Source organism: Cnephaeus nilssonii (genome assembly GCF_951640355.1).
Source record: "Cnephaeus nilssonii genome assembly, chromosome: 1".
NCBI classification, from domain to species: Eukaryota; Metazoa; Chordata; class Mammalia; order Chiroptera; family Vespertilionidae; genus Cnephaeus; species Cnephaeus nilssonii.
This window is the reverse complement of record NC_137072.1, coordinates 24,594,167-24,610,382: the sequence shown is the minus strand read 5'-3', so window position 1 is coordinate 24,610,382 and position 16,216 is coordinate 24,594,167. Positions and strand designations below refer to the sequence as shown.

The following is a 16,216-nucleotide window of genomic DNA, read 5'->3' as shown; positions in this document are numbered from 1 at the left end:
TAAACTGATAGGGTTTTTCCTTTCACAAAATCAGAATGTTTAAAAAGATCTGGAGAGGTTAATATAATTCATCCTTTATCAAGAAAAGCATTGTTCTCCAAAGATGAAAATATTTCAAATCAATAAAATTCAAAAGAAAAAGTAAAATTATTTGAAGTACAGCATGCCTAGTTGCTTACTTAAAACTCTTTAATCTGAGCATTTACTATTACCTTAGATCATTTTTTTTCTAAAAAACATAGAAATATGGATCAAGTAATTTCCAGTTAAATTTATACCCCCCCGAAAATTTTCATATAATGCTACTATTTTTATATTGTTTTTAAATTCCCTTGAACCACAAGAAATGCTTATTTCCAACACTTAATAACATACTTCCGTTCAGGTAGCCCACTGAAGATTCCTCTGCGGCTTAATTCCGAAATCCCATTTCCAAGAAATACTTTTACTCCATCAAATTCCTTGGCTCCTTTCTTACATTTGCCTTTAATATCAGAGTATACAGAAACAACATCTCCAGCTTTCATAACTAGAGAAAGAAGAAAATCATAATGATTTTATACTTGAACAGAAAAAGTTAATATTCTTTAAGCTAGACTGGAAAACTCTAAGGACATCAACAGTGGCATGTGAGCAGTCTAAAATGGCTCATCAACTCAATATAATCGCTAATAGAAAATAATGGCATTTTGTTTTTAAATGTCCATAACAATAAATCTAAATTGAAGTTTTTTTTTCTAGGAAAACAAAGAAATGAAATAGTCTTCAAAATATCCTAACTCAACTGGAAGTCTTTAGCTAAGCAGAAAAGGAAAGTTATCTTCTTATTTTTTAAAATATGTTTTTATTTATTTAAGAGACAGAGGAAGGGAGAGGGAGAGAGATACAAATATCAATGAGAAAGAATCATCGATTGGCTGCCTCTTGCATGCCTCCTCCTGGGGATCAAGCCCACAACCTGGGCATGTGCCCTAACCAGGAATGGAACCGTGACCTCCTGGTTCATGGGTCGATGCTCAACCATTGAGCCACACCAGCCGGGCGGGTGGAAAGCAATCTTCTAATCTAAATTATTTTCCCCAAACCTAATATTCCCTAAAAGACTTCATGTAAATCTTGATATTTTGACCTCATCCTCAAATTATCTAAGTTTCCTTCAAAAATATTCTTAAAAACATACACTCAAATTCCTCAAAGGAGTCTTTCTAAATCCCATAATCCTGTTGGTATTTCTTCAGTTTTCCTGTTATAGCAATTAAAGCAGATTTTAATAAGCACATATATTTATTTATATGTGTATATGTACTCTTTGAAACTCGAGAGTCCAGAGCTGATTTATATGGCTGATTAAATCTAGCTTTGTAGTCATTTCATTAAATTATTTTCAGCAAAAACAACAACAACCAAAAAACAGTAACATTAACAATTGTATTCTACTTCCAAAAAATGTTTTAAGACCTAACCTATTATAAATTTGTCTAATCCATTAACCTGACAACAGTAGAGAGGAGCCCATCAGCTATAGCTAGGACTGTTCAAATTTCATAGGTCGGGGTCAATGAACTTTCTGTGCAAAGGACAAGTAAATATTTCAGATTTTGTGAGCCACATAAAGTCTCTTGACATATGCTCCTTTGTATTATTTTTTTTACAACCCTTCATACATACATTTTGAAGCTGACACAATTCCTGGAACATAGACATGGGCTCCTCTTAATACGGCATTACCACATTGGGCTCCAACAATGGCTTCACATTGTTGTTTTGCTATGTTCTTCCTAGGGACATAAAACAAGAGAAATTTAACACAGTAATATATTTCCAACAAGTACCAACCTTTTCAATGTTTCAACCTAAATCCTAAGTAACCTCTTTAGTACTGATTGTCCCAACATAATGCCATTAATGAATAAATGAGAAAGAGAAATCTGAAAATAGAATAAATATTGAGAAAAGAGTTGTGTGTTTTGTTTTGTTTTTTAAAAAAGAAGATAGGCATTTGAGAAAAGACAAAATAGAAAGAGGTCCATCTGATAGAAGACAATAAAGTGGCACCAAAAATTGCTTAATTATTTAACAAGCATTGCTGTTTTCATAACAGGATTAGAAGAGAAATAAAGTCCATCTTCAAAGACTAAAACAGACAATATACAAGGGATTCAAAAACATTTCTAAAGTGATAGAATGTTGCAAGGTAGATTATTAGTATTTTAAACAAGATGGACAAAGCTAATTTTTTTTTTCTTTATTGCCCAACTATTTTTTAAAATGTTTTCTAATTTCTCACCTCCAATTGTTCTTTAGATAACTAAAATCTAGGTATCACTTCTAACACTCAGAAAGATTTTTTTCTAAGTTCAGGAGGTATCAAGATAATCAAGCACTGAGTCTCTAATGAGTGTCCCTGGTTGGCAACATTTCAGATGTGTTGACACAACTCCTTGCTGGGGGAATTAGGTGCGTCCCATCTTCTTTCCATCATCTCTAGATGATCAAATCTCACTGAACTTCTCAGCTCTATATTACCCCATTCCTGGTGCCACACATTCTCATTGTTAGGTCTCTATATCTTAATGAGGTTCATGCCCCAAGCTCTAAAACATGCTGCCATCTCTTCTCACTTTGCATTCTATCCCTTGGCAATCCCATGATTTTAATAATCACTTATAAAAATAATCCATGTATTCTAATGCTAAACCTTTCTAGACCCTGAACTGATATTTCTAATTACCTGCAAGTAGCTATATCTAGGTATTCCACAGTTACTTAAACTCAGTAAGTCCTAGACACTGTTATTTTTCTCTAATTCACTCTTCAAATCCTTGGCAACACTCCAAATCCTTTCATCCTCCTATGTGTCCAATCTTGAACAAAGTGTCATTATCTGCCTTGAAAATAAACTAGAAACCTCTGCATCAACTTAAATCCCTTCTTCCTAAACCTTTTACCTTAACATTCACTGAGTCACCAAAGCATGCCACTTGTAATTCTGATAGGTCTTCTGGGCCCATCTCGTGACATCAAGCATACTAGTACATCTCTTAATCAGATAACTGAATAGCTTCCTGCCTTTTACCTTTGATTTCTTTCAGATCTTCTTTATGTCTTTGGTATTCTGCAGTTTCATTGTGGGGTATCTAGACATGGATTTATTTTTACTTTGGCTTCAGGCACACTGTACTTCTTAAATTTGTCTTTCATATAAATTCTGGAAAATTCTTAGTCATTAGATTTTTGAATATTGTCTTAACCCTATTTTTTCTACTCTCTACATCTAGGACTCACTAGAAATATGAAGTACCTTTCATTCTACTTTCCATGACTCAACTTCACATTTTCAATTTCTTTTTTTATCTCTGCTGCATTCTACATAATTTCCTTTGATTTATCTATTTCAATAATTCCCCATCAGTTGAGTCTAGCATACAATTTAACTCACTGAATGAGTTTTTAATGTTAATGATATTTTTGTTTCTAAAAATTATTTTTCTATTCTACCTTTTCTCCCCTTTTGGGCTCTTCTATGTTTTATATTCCTACTTTTATTTTCACTCATGTTAAGAACACTGATTTTATAGTCTCTACCATAATTCCATCTGCTAAAGTTTTTGGGGAAACCCAATCCTTCAGTTTCTATATATGCCGATTCTCACTCATGGTGGTTTAAAGTGTAGCTTTAAATCGTGAGAAATGTGTGTGGCCTGGACTGAATGTGTGTCACTCTAGAGTGTTTTGCCAAGCTCCTCAAATTTGATCTCAAATTGAAATCAAATTTTTATGTTACTTTCTCAGATTGCAGGTCTCAAGACCACCTTGGAGGTTTGATTTTGAATTCCAAGACTTTATGGGGGATGGAACCACAGTTCTCCATTCTCAAAGATTTTTCTTCAACCCAGACCTGAAGACAAGAGAGTCAATTCCTAAATTACTGACTCTGGATATTTCTCACCAGCTAGTGTTAACACCCCATTGTTAAAACCAAAGCCCCTAAATATGAGACCAACTACCTCCTCTCCCATACCCTACAACCTCCAAATATTAGTTCACATTCTTACTGCTCTGTTTTCAGTTACTCTTCATTCTAATTCCTGAGTGTTTCACTTAAATTCTTAATCACTCAGCTGTGCACTTTGTGGCCTATTTTTTAGTTAGTATTCCTAGAAGTATGTAGCAGAAACATTTCCAGGTTATCTAGTTCACCATATTGTTGGAAATGACTTCTTCTCCAGTCTTGCAATTCATCTTATACCTACACACACACACACACACACACACACACACACAAAACAAACATTTCATGAAATATCTTTACTAAAGGCAATTCAAAATGATATATTATAAAATATCCCATTTCCTTTTTAAAAATGCTCATTTAAAAACCCATGAAATTAATTTCACAACCTACTACCACAATCTGCACACACTTTGGAAAACAGAGCTTTATGCTACTATCAGTATTACGTTCCTAAAATACAGATCTAATCATAATGAAGTTTCTTTGGCTGTTATGATCTATGTAAAAAATAAAACATTGCTTAGTTTTTTAAAAAAAAAACAACACTCCTTTACACATCACAGCCTGCCTTTCCCAACTTCTTCAACCTCATCTTTCTCCAATCTCTCTGAAAATCAGTTGAATAGCCAAACCTGATCATCAAATTTTTGTGAACCACCATACATTTTCATAACTCTGTATCTTTGGATATGCATTCTCTTTACCTTGTCCTTGTCTACCTTACCTCATCAGCCTAATTCCTACTCACCTTCAAGGCCCAACTGAAATAATATCTACTTGGAGAAAAATATTTAGCCATGTCCCTGTACTCAGCCGTTCCCAGACTATGCTCTGGTGGTACTTAATTCCTACCTCTACAGTGACATTCAGCACAATCTGACTTGTACCAAAGTTCCCTGCTTTTAGACTAAACAACTATATTTCATTCATCTTTATAACACCTTTGGGTCTTACACATAGCATCAACGCAAAACAAAGTTTTGTGAAATGGAACCCTGTAAGTTAATCAGAGTGTTTTTATAAGAATAACCATTTCATGGAGAGATGAGAATGAAAGCCTACGGAGAAAATAGTTTACATAGTATGTTTGAACTACTATCCCTTGTTTGGAAGGCCTGGTTATAAAGTTGGGCCCTGACTGGCATCTATGAACTTAGATTTCATGAGGGTTCCCACTATTAACTGACAAGTGTAGCTCACTGTGCCTAAATTGTTTGTACAAACAACATGATTTATGGCACAGTGACTTTCCTTCTGGGAGGCTAAACTTTAGCTAGGCAGAGAGTGCCTACTTGTCCAGCGAGGAAAAAAAAATCTGGATGGTGAGGCTCTAATGAGCTTCTCTGGTTGGCAACATCTCATGTGCTGTCAAACCCATGCTGGGGAAATTAAGCGTGTCCAGTGTGACTCCACTAGAAAAAGGATTCTGGAAGTTTGCAAATGGTTTTTCCTAGACTCGCAGCATGCACCTTTTCCTTTTGCTGATTTTGCTTCAGATTCCTTCACTATAATAAATCATAGTCCTCAGAACCATTGTATGCTGAATCCTCTGAGTCCTCCTAGAGAATCATGGAACCAGGGTGTGGTCTTGAGGATCTCTCAACATAAGGACTAATAGTATAAAAACATAAAATGTTATGTGTAAGTACCAAGGTGAAAATCAGTTCTGCTGAAGGGGATGATTTTAGCCAGGAAACATAAAAGCTGATGTAAGGCCAAAAGAGCTTAATGTTTAATGAAAAGTTTATAAATAGAGGAGTATAACAACTACAATAAAGAAAGATGATTTTCTAATAGCACAGTAATACATATTGGGAGAAAATTAGTATGAAGGTACTTTAATTAAGAGAAAACTATGAAGCCCGGCTGGGTGGCTCAGTTGGTTGGAGCCACGTCCCATACACCAAAAAGGTTAAAGGTTTTTTTAAAAAATATATACTTTACTGATATTTAGAGAGAGGGGAAGGGAAATAGGAACATCAATGAGAAACATCATGGATTGGCTGCCTCCTGCACTCGCCCCCTACTGGGGTTGAGCCAGCAACCCAAGCATGTGCCCTGATCTGGAATCGAACCTGTGACTTCTTGGGACGCTCAAACACTGAGCGACACCAGTAGGACAGGTAGCAGGTTTGATTCCAGTTGAGGGCATATAACTGGGTTGTGGGTTTGATCCTGGGTTGGGGCACATACAGAGGCAACTGATCCATGTTTCCCTCTCACATTGATGTTTGTTTCTTTCTCTCTCTCTCCCCACCCCACTTTGGGTGAGAATTAAAAAAAGAGACAGAAAACTATTAAAACAGCTAAAAATGAGGTGACTAGATTATGGGAATATTCCACTAAAGAGATATAAAAAGTAGGGACTGTTGCCCGGCCGGCATAGCTCAGTGGTGGAGCATCGACCTATGAACCAGAAGGTCACAGTTAGATTCCCGGTCAGGGCACATGCCTGGGTTATGGGCTCAATCCCCGATGTGGGGTGTGCAGAAGGCAGCCAATCAATGGTTCTCTCTCATCACTGATGTTTCTATCTCTCTCTTCCTCCCTGAAATCAATAAAAATATATTTTAAAAAATAAATTAGGGACTGTTAAATATTTGGTACTTTTTAAACTGCACATATTACCAACCCTACACCAAATGGGAGATAACATAATTTTGAGATATGATGATATTGAGAAAACATTTCTTTTCACCAGCACTGTCACCTGTATTTAATCAGAAATTTCATATTATGCAATTACTTGAATATTCTATTGCATTTACTCTATTATTTCATATATACACACAGCAAATGAAAGCTTACAGTATTGATACTAGTGGCAAGACAGTATGAAAGATAGAAATCAAGAAGCCTGAACAAGAAGGGCAAATCCAGCCTTATTTAGATCTCAAGGGATTTATTCTATTGAAATGTGTATTCAAATGTGAAGAAAGTTAATTTTCTGACCTGCTGCAAATACAGGGTGTCCCAAAAAAAGTATACTTTAACAGCTGATAGCTCAGTTTTGAAAATGAAATGTATTGTAATAAACACTGCCTTTATAATTATTCAAAGTGTGTGTATACAATTTGGGACACCCTATATTTTGTTGCGATTTTTATCAAAAAGGGAAGGGCACTAACAGAGAAAATGTAAAAATCCTTAACAATTACAAATTGAATATTGGACTAAAAAAAACTGTACTGATCTAAATGCATTCCTTAGAAAATGCTGGTGAGGACATAATGTTAAAAACATTTTTGTAACAAGAGAAGCCTAGCATTCACTTTTCTGTAAGATTTTCAATAAAATTGATATTGATAACATCACATTCAGCCTTACAACCATATGTTCAATCTCATTAAATTACTAATGATAAAACCTTCCCAACTCTTAAATATACTTAATAAGTATATTTAATATCATATTAGTAAACTGAAGGAACCTAAATTTATGGTGCAAAATTACTTTTAAAATTATTTACTACCTATAAATAAAGTTTAACCTATATTTCGGTATTTTAAATAATTGTGTGATAATGAACTTCTAATAAGAGTAAGAATGTATTTTTTATTGAAGTCCACAGAAATGGAGGGGGAGGGGAAACAAAAAAATCTGAGAACAAAATTCCATTTGCAATAAAATTAAGAAATCCCAATGATGAAGAATAATTTCCTGACACAGTGAAATCTGAATGAAATCTAGTTCCTCAACTGGGTATGAATGTTTCTGACAAGAAAAGGCTCCTGGGGCCTAATCACATATTTATTACTAAAAACCAGGACCAGTGGTTCACGTAGAAAAAAAGGAGACTGAGAACGCCTTTCCAGGCATTGTTCACAGCAGATAAAGCTGAGAGGAACTGAACTGTCAGAATGGGCACAAGCAGACAATGTTTTCTCTAACAAACGTGGATAAACTGCCTAGCATTAGGTGAAGGAGGAGAAGGAAAATAGCAATCAACTTTGTTGCTTTTCACCCAAGTTAACTAATAAGCACAAACAAATTTAAACCCAAAACAAAACAAAACAAAACAAAACAAAACTAAACTAAACTAAACTAAAAGCAGAAAGTCTTCCCAGAGAACCTCAGACTTTATCAGCTCAGCTTACTAGGGTTAGAGATGTGTCACTAGTGAGGACTTGGTGAAAGCATTTCTAAAAAAACATATCTGATTAGTTATCTAGGCACAAACTTCATCCCATTCTGTATCACCCTTGGGCAAATTGCAAACAAGGTGTGTCTATGTGAATGTAACTGTTCCCATTCAATGAGAGAAGCAAAAAGTATTCATTCAACAAGGGGTCCATGCACAGATAGTACAACAAAAACAAAGCCATAATAAAAAAGTAAAAGGCAGATTTTTTAAAAGTACAACAAAAAAAGGGAAATTTTTCAAATACTTCTCTATATTTTCAAAGATGCTGAAAGAAAAAAAAACTCAAAAAAGGGATATAAGAATAAGATAAAAAAAGAAAGAGAGCCCGGCTGAAGTGGCTCAGTTGTTGAGCATCCAACCCTGAACCAGGAGGCCATGGTTCAATTCCAGGTCAGGGCACATACCCAGGTTGCCGGCTTGATCCCCAGCATGGGGCTTGCAGGAGGCAGCTGATTGATGATTCTCTCCCATCACTGATGTTTCTACCTCTCTCTCCCTCTCCCTTCCTCTCTGAAATAAATAAAAAAATTATGTTATAAAAATAAAAAGTAAACTTGCAGAGCTCAGGAAATAAACAACAGTTCCTTCTCTGAAATAAGAGTTAACACAACAGGCTTGAGACTATTCTTAGAAAGGCCTCCTTACAAGGTTGGCCCTTGAATGGCACCTGGAAACTTTACTGGGATAAAGTTCCTGACACTGATATAAAACTTTCCCTAATAGTAAGAGTGGTATATTGTTCCCAAGCTGTTTATACAAGCAAGGACGTTTATTGTGAACAACCTGCTCAAATTTTGGTACATGCTAGGCAGAGGGTGCCTACATGACCAACAACAAATAAAAACTTTGGGCACTGAGTCTCTAATGTGCTTCCCTACTAGACAACCATGCTACACATGTCACAGGATGCTGGAGAAATTAAGCACATCCTGATAACTCCATGGGGAGAGGACTCTCAGAAGCTTGTGGCTGGCTTCCTCTAGACTTTGCCCCATGCACCTTTTTCCTTTTGCTGATTTTGCTTTTGTATCCTTTTGTGTAATAAATCTTCCCCATGAGCATGACTACATGCTGAGTCCTGTGACTTCTGACCAATCACCAAACTGAAGGTTGTCTTGGGGTGCCCCAACACAAAGTGTCTGCACGGGAAATCCAATGTACAGAGTGCCAGTATAGAGAATAGAGCCCGGCCAGTGTGACTCAGTGGTTTAGCGTCGACATATGAAACAGAAGGTCACGGTTCGATTCCCTGTCAGGGCACATGCCTTGCTTGCGGGCTCGATCCCCAAGATTTTCACTTTTTAGATGAAAATCTCCTTATAATTTTTCACATTAAAATATTACAAACCTTTGGTATGTAATTTTTTCCAAAATAAGAGTATGGAAGTCAGCATTTACAAATTTGTGAATTCCTACCTATATAAAGTTACTATTAATGGAGAAACTCAGTATTGTCACCAAACAGTAAATAAAAAACCTGTGATAATTTTTACTTAGAATAATAGAATTTGAAAATGAAATAATTACAAACCTAGGTCCAATAACAGGAATAAGTAAGACATCCTGAAGGTTTGGATGTTGAAGAATAGGAACAGTTAATCCATTAAACTGCTGTTAAAAGGAAACACACAGAAATTATAAAGCAATCAATATATTTGATAAATTTCGATTTATGGAGCTTTTCAGTATCATTACCTAACAGAGGATGAAGCATGGTTAGGGATACTTTCATGTTATTCCATGGGATACAATAAAAATTAGACTTCAAAACAACTATGTGCTCTCTGTAATTTGACTTTGGAGTATCCTGACTTCTTTTTTTCTAATTACAGTTGATATTCAATATTATATTTATTTCATGTGTATGCCATTGTGTTAGACAATTTTATACTTTACAAAGTGACCCCCCGCCCTCCAAAAAGTATAGTACCCACCTGGCACCATAGATAGTTATTATAACACTAGAGGCCCGGTGCACAAAATTCGTGCACAGGGGGTAGTCCCTCAGCCTGACCTGCACCCTCTCCAATCTGGGAGCCCTCAGGGGAGCCCTCTCCAATCTGGCAGCCCTGACGGCTTAGGCCCACTCCCCGTAGTTCTCTGCTCTCTGCGGGGCCTGGCTGCTCTGCTCCTGCTGCCCAGAGGCCCTCCGCGGCCGGGGCAGAACACTTGCCTTGTCGCCATGGCGATGAAGCAAGCATTCCGCCAAGCCGCTCACACTGCCCGCTCTCAGGACTGCCCGCTCTCAGGACTCTGGCGGGGCTGAGGGGACTGGGCACCGCCATCTTGTAGCTATGGGCGCTTCCATCTTTGTGACGGAGTGATGGTTAATTTGCATATTACCCTTTTATTAGATAGTTACTGACTGTATTCCCTATGCTGTCCTGACTTCCTTATAAGACTCAATTTTGCTTACTGTTTGGCTTTCAAAATACAAACTATGTTTACCTTAACTGATTTACTTTTTAAAAGAAGGCACTATCACTATACCATGTCAATTTTGATGAGGGAAATGAATGTTTTTTGGCAAATTCAGTATTTTCAGTATCCGCTATCATACTTGGCCGTCAGACTGGAAATAGGTTCAGGACCAGTGGTACAGGTGCTGATGCCAATTCAAACAATCTCATCACAGTCAATTGTGTGCATCTCTTACCAACTCCATGGTCATGCTGGTAGCTTGAAACTGACCACACCCCTAGCCAGTTTTGCTCGGTGGATAGAGCATCAGCCTGCGGACTGAAGAGTCTTGGGTTCAATTCCGATCAGGGTTCATGCCCAGGTTGCGGTCTTGATCCCCAGTAGGGGGCGTGCAGGAGGCAGCCAATCAATGATTCTCTCTCATCATAGATGTTTCTATCTCTCTCTCCCTCTCCTTTCCTCTCTGAAATCAATAAAAATTAAAAAAAAAGAAAGAAAGAAATTGACCACAGTAGGAATATTTACACAACTTAAATCAGCAAAACACCACAAAGGGTTATTTTTCCTAGCAATGGGCTGTTAAATACGTAGCAACACATCACTGTTGCAGTCAGAAGATGACTGGGCACTCCACACAGCAGAAAACAAAAGAGCAGAATAGTGGACTGAATAGCAAGGACTACATACTCCATCTAAGGGCAACATGCAAATATTTGAGAACAAGTCTCTGCCATGCAGACTAGAGTGATTATCAACTCATTAATTTTCACACACTACGTGAAAGAACAGTAACAATATGTATTTGCATTGTTCCATAGTAACCATACACTATCTAGAAAAGAACTTCTAAAATCAACTTATTAGTAAGTTGATAATAGAAAGAAACTGTTCATATTTTAGAAATCTAACTACATCTTTCTACCAAGTCAACAGCACTCCTGATTTCTGTTAGTCTGAAATACCCTTCAGGCAAAGGGTATTTCAGACTAACCATATCTAACAGATAGGTACTAAGAAATCTGAAGGGTAACCTCCTTCTTATTCTATCAGTCACCTCTCCCTTTCCTTCTCTTTCTCATTGTTTGATGGTCTTACAATATACAGACGATGGTAAGCTGATCTTTCCAAGAAGAAAGATACTAAACTTTGTCATTTGTTTTTGTTGTTTTAGAAGTACTATCTGTTTTACACTAGAGAAATACTTTATACAGGGATCAATCCTTTTCAAGCTGAGATTCTTCTTCTCTTGTCAGATTTTAAAATTATACAAAAATAAAACTTTCATAAAACCACACACATGTGCCTAACTTTCATGAAACAACACAAATAAACTTGTTTTTAAACCAATCATGTCACCTGCTTCTTTTTCTGTTTGTTTCTTCACCATGCCCTTTTTTAAAAATGTGTTTTTTATTGATTTTAGAGAGAGGAAAAAAGAGGGATAGATAGAAACATTGATGAGAGAGAAACGTATCGGCTGCCTCCTGCATGCCCTCACTGGGGTTTGAGCCCACAACCTGGACATGTGCCTTGACTGGGAATCGAACTGGTGACGTCTTGGTTCATGGGTCAGTGCTCAACCACTGAGCAACACTGGCCAGGCCCCATGCCCTTTTAAAAACATCCTTTTTGTACATAAAATGCACCCCTTTTAAATGTACAATTCAATGATTTTTAGTAAATTTAAAGAATTGTGCAACCATCATAATTCAGTTTTAGATAATTTCCAATACCACACAAAGATTTCTTATGCCCATTTGTAGTCAATCCATGTTCCTAGCTCCAATCCCAGGCAAACACTAGTCTACTTTTCTTTCTCTATAAATGTCTTTTCTAGACATTTCACATAAATGAAATCAATATATATAATATTTGTGCCTGGCTTCTTTAACTTATTGTGGTGCTTCTGAGGTTCACCAATGTTGAAGCATGTATCAGTTCATTACCTTCATTGCTGAATAGTACTCCATTGTATGAATATACCACATTTTGTTTCTCTACTTATCAGTTAATAGGCATATGGACAGTTTTCATCTTTTAGATCTTATGAATAATGCTGCTATGAATATTCATGTTTAAGCATTTATATGAACATATGTTTTCACTCCACTCTTGGGTTGTACAGTAAGTTTATGTATAACTTTTTAAGAGACCACCAAATTGTTTTCCAAAGAGGCCAAGCCATTTGACATTCCCCCTTGCAAAGTTTGAAAGTTCCAGTTTCTCCACATCCTTACCAGCTAAATTAAATCATATTTATTAAATTTCAGTACGTCGCCCAGAGAAACTTAGGGACAAAGCACCTACTCTTAGCCCATTCGAGACATCTCTTTCGGTCACATGGGAGCTTTGGAACATGAAAGGAAAAAGAAAATTTATAGTCTAAAACTTCCTCCAAGTCCCCTTTCCTGCTAGCAATTGGTACAGCTCCACTCCGTTTCCTACCTAATGCTTAGGACCCAACCTTCTCTGTCTTAACCTTTAAGGAAAGGACTCAACACCCACCCAGTGATTCTGTCTGCCTTATCCTAGATACTAGCCCAGGGTATGTTGTATACCCATCAGAATGGGAGACTAGAATATCTAAGCTCCAGGAATAATCTGCTAGAAAAGAAAAGAATGTGGATCTGCCTCAGTTATGAAAACCTCTGAGGGGATCTCAGAATAGTTTCCTTTCTACTGGCTGAAAGCATATATGTATGCTTTTATAAAAGTATAATTTAGTTGCTTAAAGGAACTGCTTACACTATGTCTAATATTATTACTCTCAATGAAATTAACATATCAACAATTAAAGCTCACATTAATTTTTCTCCAAGTCTTACACTCAGATATCACAGCTGGTTCTTCTTATAACAGTCATCTACTCAAAACTTGACATTTATAGAATTGGACCTGGCCAGTGTGGCTCAGGGGTTCTAGTATTACCACTTACTTTGTAACCTTAGCTAATTTAACATTCATGATCCTCAGTTTCCTTATTTGTAAAACAGTATTGTATCATTCATAGCATTTTAGTGAGGAGCAACATGACATAGATTATAGAAATGTAATTATGCACATATGACATAAAAAATTTGCACAAACCTTATGAAGTTCATCAAATAACAGATTTTTCACATGTTGCACTGAGGCTAGATGTGTATTTACTCTGACAGTTGTGAATGATGGAGGGTGTGACAGGTGATTTAACAGAGTTTCAAACTTCCTTTCTGCTTCTTGTTTATTGAAAGCCAATACAACCTGAAAAGAAAAGAACAAGTTATTGTTTCAGTTTCATTATACAAATTAAAAATATTAAGCAGAATATGCATATACATTTGTTCCAACTTATAAACATCTTTCAGCAATTATCCAGTTCCATTTCATTTTGCTGTATTGTTTATGGGCTAATAACACTCAAAGAATGCCAATACTACTTCACAGGGTTCTCAGGTTTAATGGTGATTTAAAAAAAACACTTAAGAAAAGGCCTGACATAAAGGCTTAGAAAAATATTGCCTCAACTTCAAAGCATTACTAACGTTTTGAACATGTTCCTATCTGCTATGTTCATCACACAGATTCAGGATTTCTACTTACTTATAATGCATTAACTGTTACATCACTTCTGTAAAGCTATTCACTTGCTAACCTCATATCCTAGAGCAAATTGGATATTAGTCTTTTAAAACACCAGAATTTGAGTAACACTGATACTGTCATCCAAAGATCCCACATGGCATCAGCTTTTAAAATGGTATTAGTAAATGTAACAAACAGATATCATAAAAAAAAAATTGAGAAGTTGGGTAGCAAAATACAAGTCAAAAATGAAGCTATAGACTCAAACAACCAAGTTCTCTTGTAACTAATTGAAGCTTTTCAAGACACATATTTCCCCATCTTTGATTATACCCTGCCTCACGGATTCTTCATAAACCATTTGCCAGCCTAAGAGTATTAGTACTTCCTCAAGGTTTAGTTTTTTGTATTTTTTTAAATTAAATATTCCTTTACCTTTGATTATTTTTTTTACAAAGAAACATTCTGTTCTTGTAAAATCATAGTGGGTTTGAGGCAGAGGTGGTGTAAAAAAAAAAGGTATTTGCATCTCCTTTAATAAAACAATGTTGACCATTTTAAAAATTGCTGAGAAAAAAATGCTGAATGCCTCCATTTCTCTTAATGTTTCTTATAGTTTAAGTTCTTTGAAATCAAGAGATATTTTCTCTTTTCACACTGTCCAGCCCCTTAACATAATCTTTGGAAATAAAGTGTAGAAATCAAATGTAAAGATCATAGCGTCAGTAACATTTTCAAAAAACGAGTAACACTGAAGTGACTTTATAATGGAAAACCGAAGATTTTGAAAATACGAAGTTGCCTAGAGGGATTATAAATCTGTACTTCGGATTTGTAACTTTAGCTTCGGATTTCAGGACTGTTATTTGAAAGCTGTCAGTTTGGATCAGTTACATGGATGCTTTGGACCCTCAGCTCTCTGATCTGAGAACCGTCAGAGAGAAGGAAATTTCTACTAAAAAAAAAAAAAAAAAAAGATTGCGAGGAGAAAGATGTAAGGGTCTGCAAATCACCTAACACAACCAGTGACATTTAGGAGTTACAGCATCTCTTCCACCTGAGGGCCAGAGCAAGCGCGCTAGGACCAAGCGTGTATCCTCAAGCAGGACAAAGTCTCCGGGTGGTCTTGTCTTGCTCATCTTCAGTGCCACTGCCAGGAACGTAACCGCCTTCCCCACTCCTTTCCTTCCCTTTCCCAAGTGTTGAAACATAGCTCATCCACCTCTTCCCTCGGAAAGTACTAATGAAATCCCCGAGGAAAGACACCGGCATTCTCACATTCGGAAGGACAAGTAGTAAGAAACCCAGGCTGTAAAAACATTGTTTCCTTGTAGACTTCTTTTTCTCTAAGGTGTGTAAATACCGCACTGGGATGTTTGCAAATACCAGTGAGCGTGTTTTTCTGACCTACCTCCTTATTCAGAAAGCCCTCTTTAAGATAGTTTTCAACCTCAAGTCTCAAGGCTACTTTAGGGAAAAGAGACATTTTCCCGATGGCTCAGAGCAATGCTGAACTCGATGGTTTTTCTCTCCCCGAGTTACAGCGAGCAGCCTCCGGACAAGGACCACGCACACGAGCCCAAGGAAAAGCGCGCCGCTCCCGCCGAGGGCGAAGGGGCCGCCCAGGGCCGCCGAGCGCACCCGCGTTCCTCGGCTTCCTCGCCTCCACCACGCCCGTCCGCGGGCCTCCTCCAGGGGCGCTCACGAAGTCTCCGCGAGGGGCGGCCACGCACATTGCAGGGAACAAAATGGCATAACGCGCGAATCCTTTGTGAACCCAGAGGACTGGACACCAGGCTCGCACCGGCTCAGGACACCCAACCTCGAGGCCTCATTTCCAAACCCGCGCCCACAGTTTCTCGGCTGAAAGCGCTTCCGGTTGCGTCCCTTCCGGCGAAGCGGCCCGCCCCGCCCTCCCCGGCCTACCAATCCGCAGCCGCAGATTGCAGTACGTCATCAGAGGGGGCGGTCCCCGAGCTCGTGGGCGGCACGTCACGTGCAGCGGGACGCGGGGGTGGGGGGCGGAGTTAAGGACCGCGGCTTTCTAGTGGAGCCAACAGGTCCAGCAGGTG

General features: G+C 37.6%; 1 protein-coding gene across 4 annotated transcripts in view; it reads right to left on the bottom strand.

Annotated features, from left to right (window-relative positions):
* The window catches only part of NSUN6 (NOP2/Sun RNA methyltransferase 6), a 56,824-nt gene extending 40,814 nt beyond the window's left edge, over positions 1-16,010 (bottom strand). For 3 of the 4 annotated variants that reach the window (XR_013813324.1, XR_013813325.1, XM_079766827.1), the window contains exons 1-5: positions 15,556-16,010; positions 13,668-13,823; positions 9,691-9,770; positions 1,669-1,778; positions 376-529 (exon numbers count right to left, since the gene is read on the bottom strand). Coding sequence is in view for 1 of the 4 variants with exons in the window: in XM_079766827.1 (XP_079622953.1) it covers positions 376-529; positions 1,669-1,778; positions 9,691-9,770; positions 13,668-13,823; positions 15,556-15,630 (575 nt within the window). In the remaining 3 variants the exon portion in view is untranslated. The remainder of the gene's footprint in view (positions 1-375; positions 530-1,668; positions 1,779-9,690; positions 9,771-13,667; positions 13,824-15,555) is intronic. The other variant, XR_013813326.1, reaches the window with a different exon arrangement.
* Between the last annotated feature and the right edge of the window lie 206 nt (positions 16,011-16,216).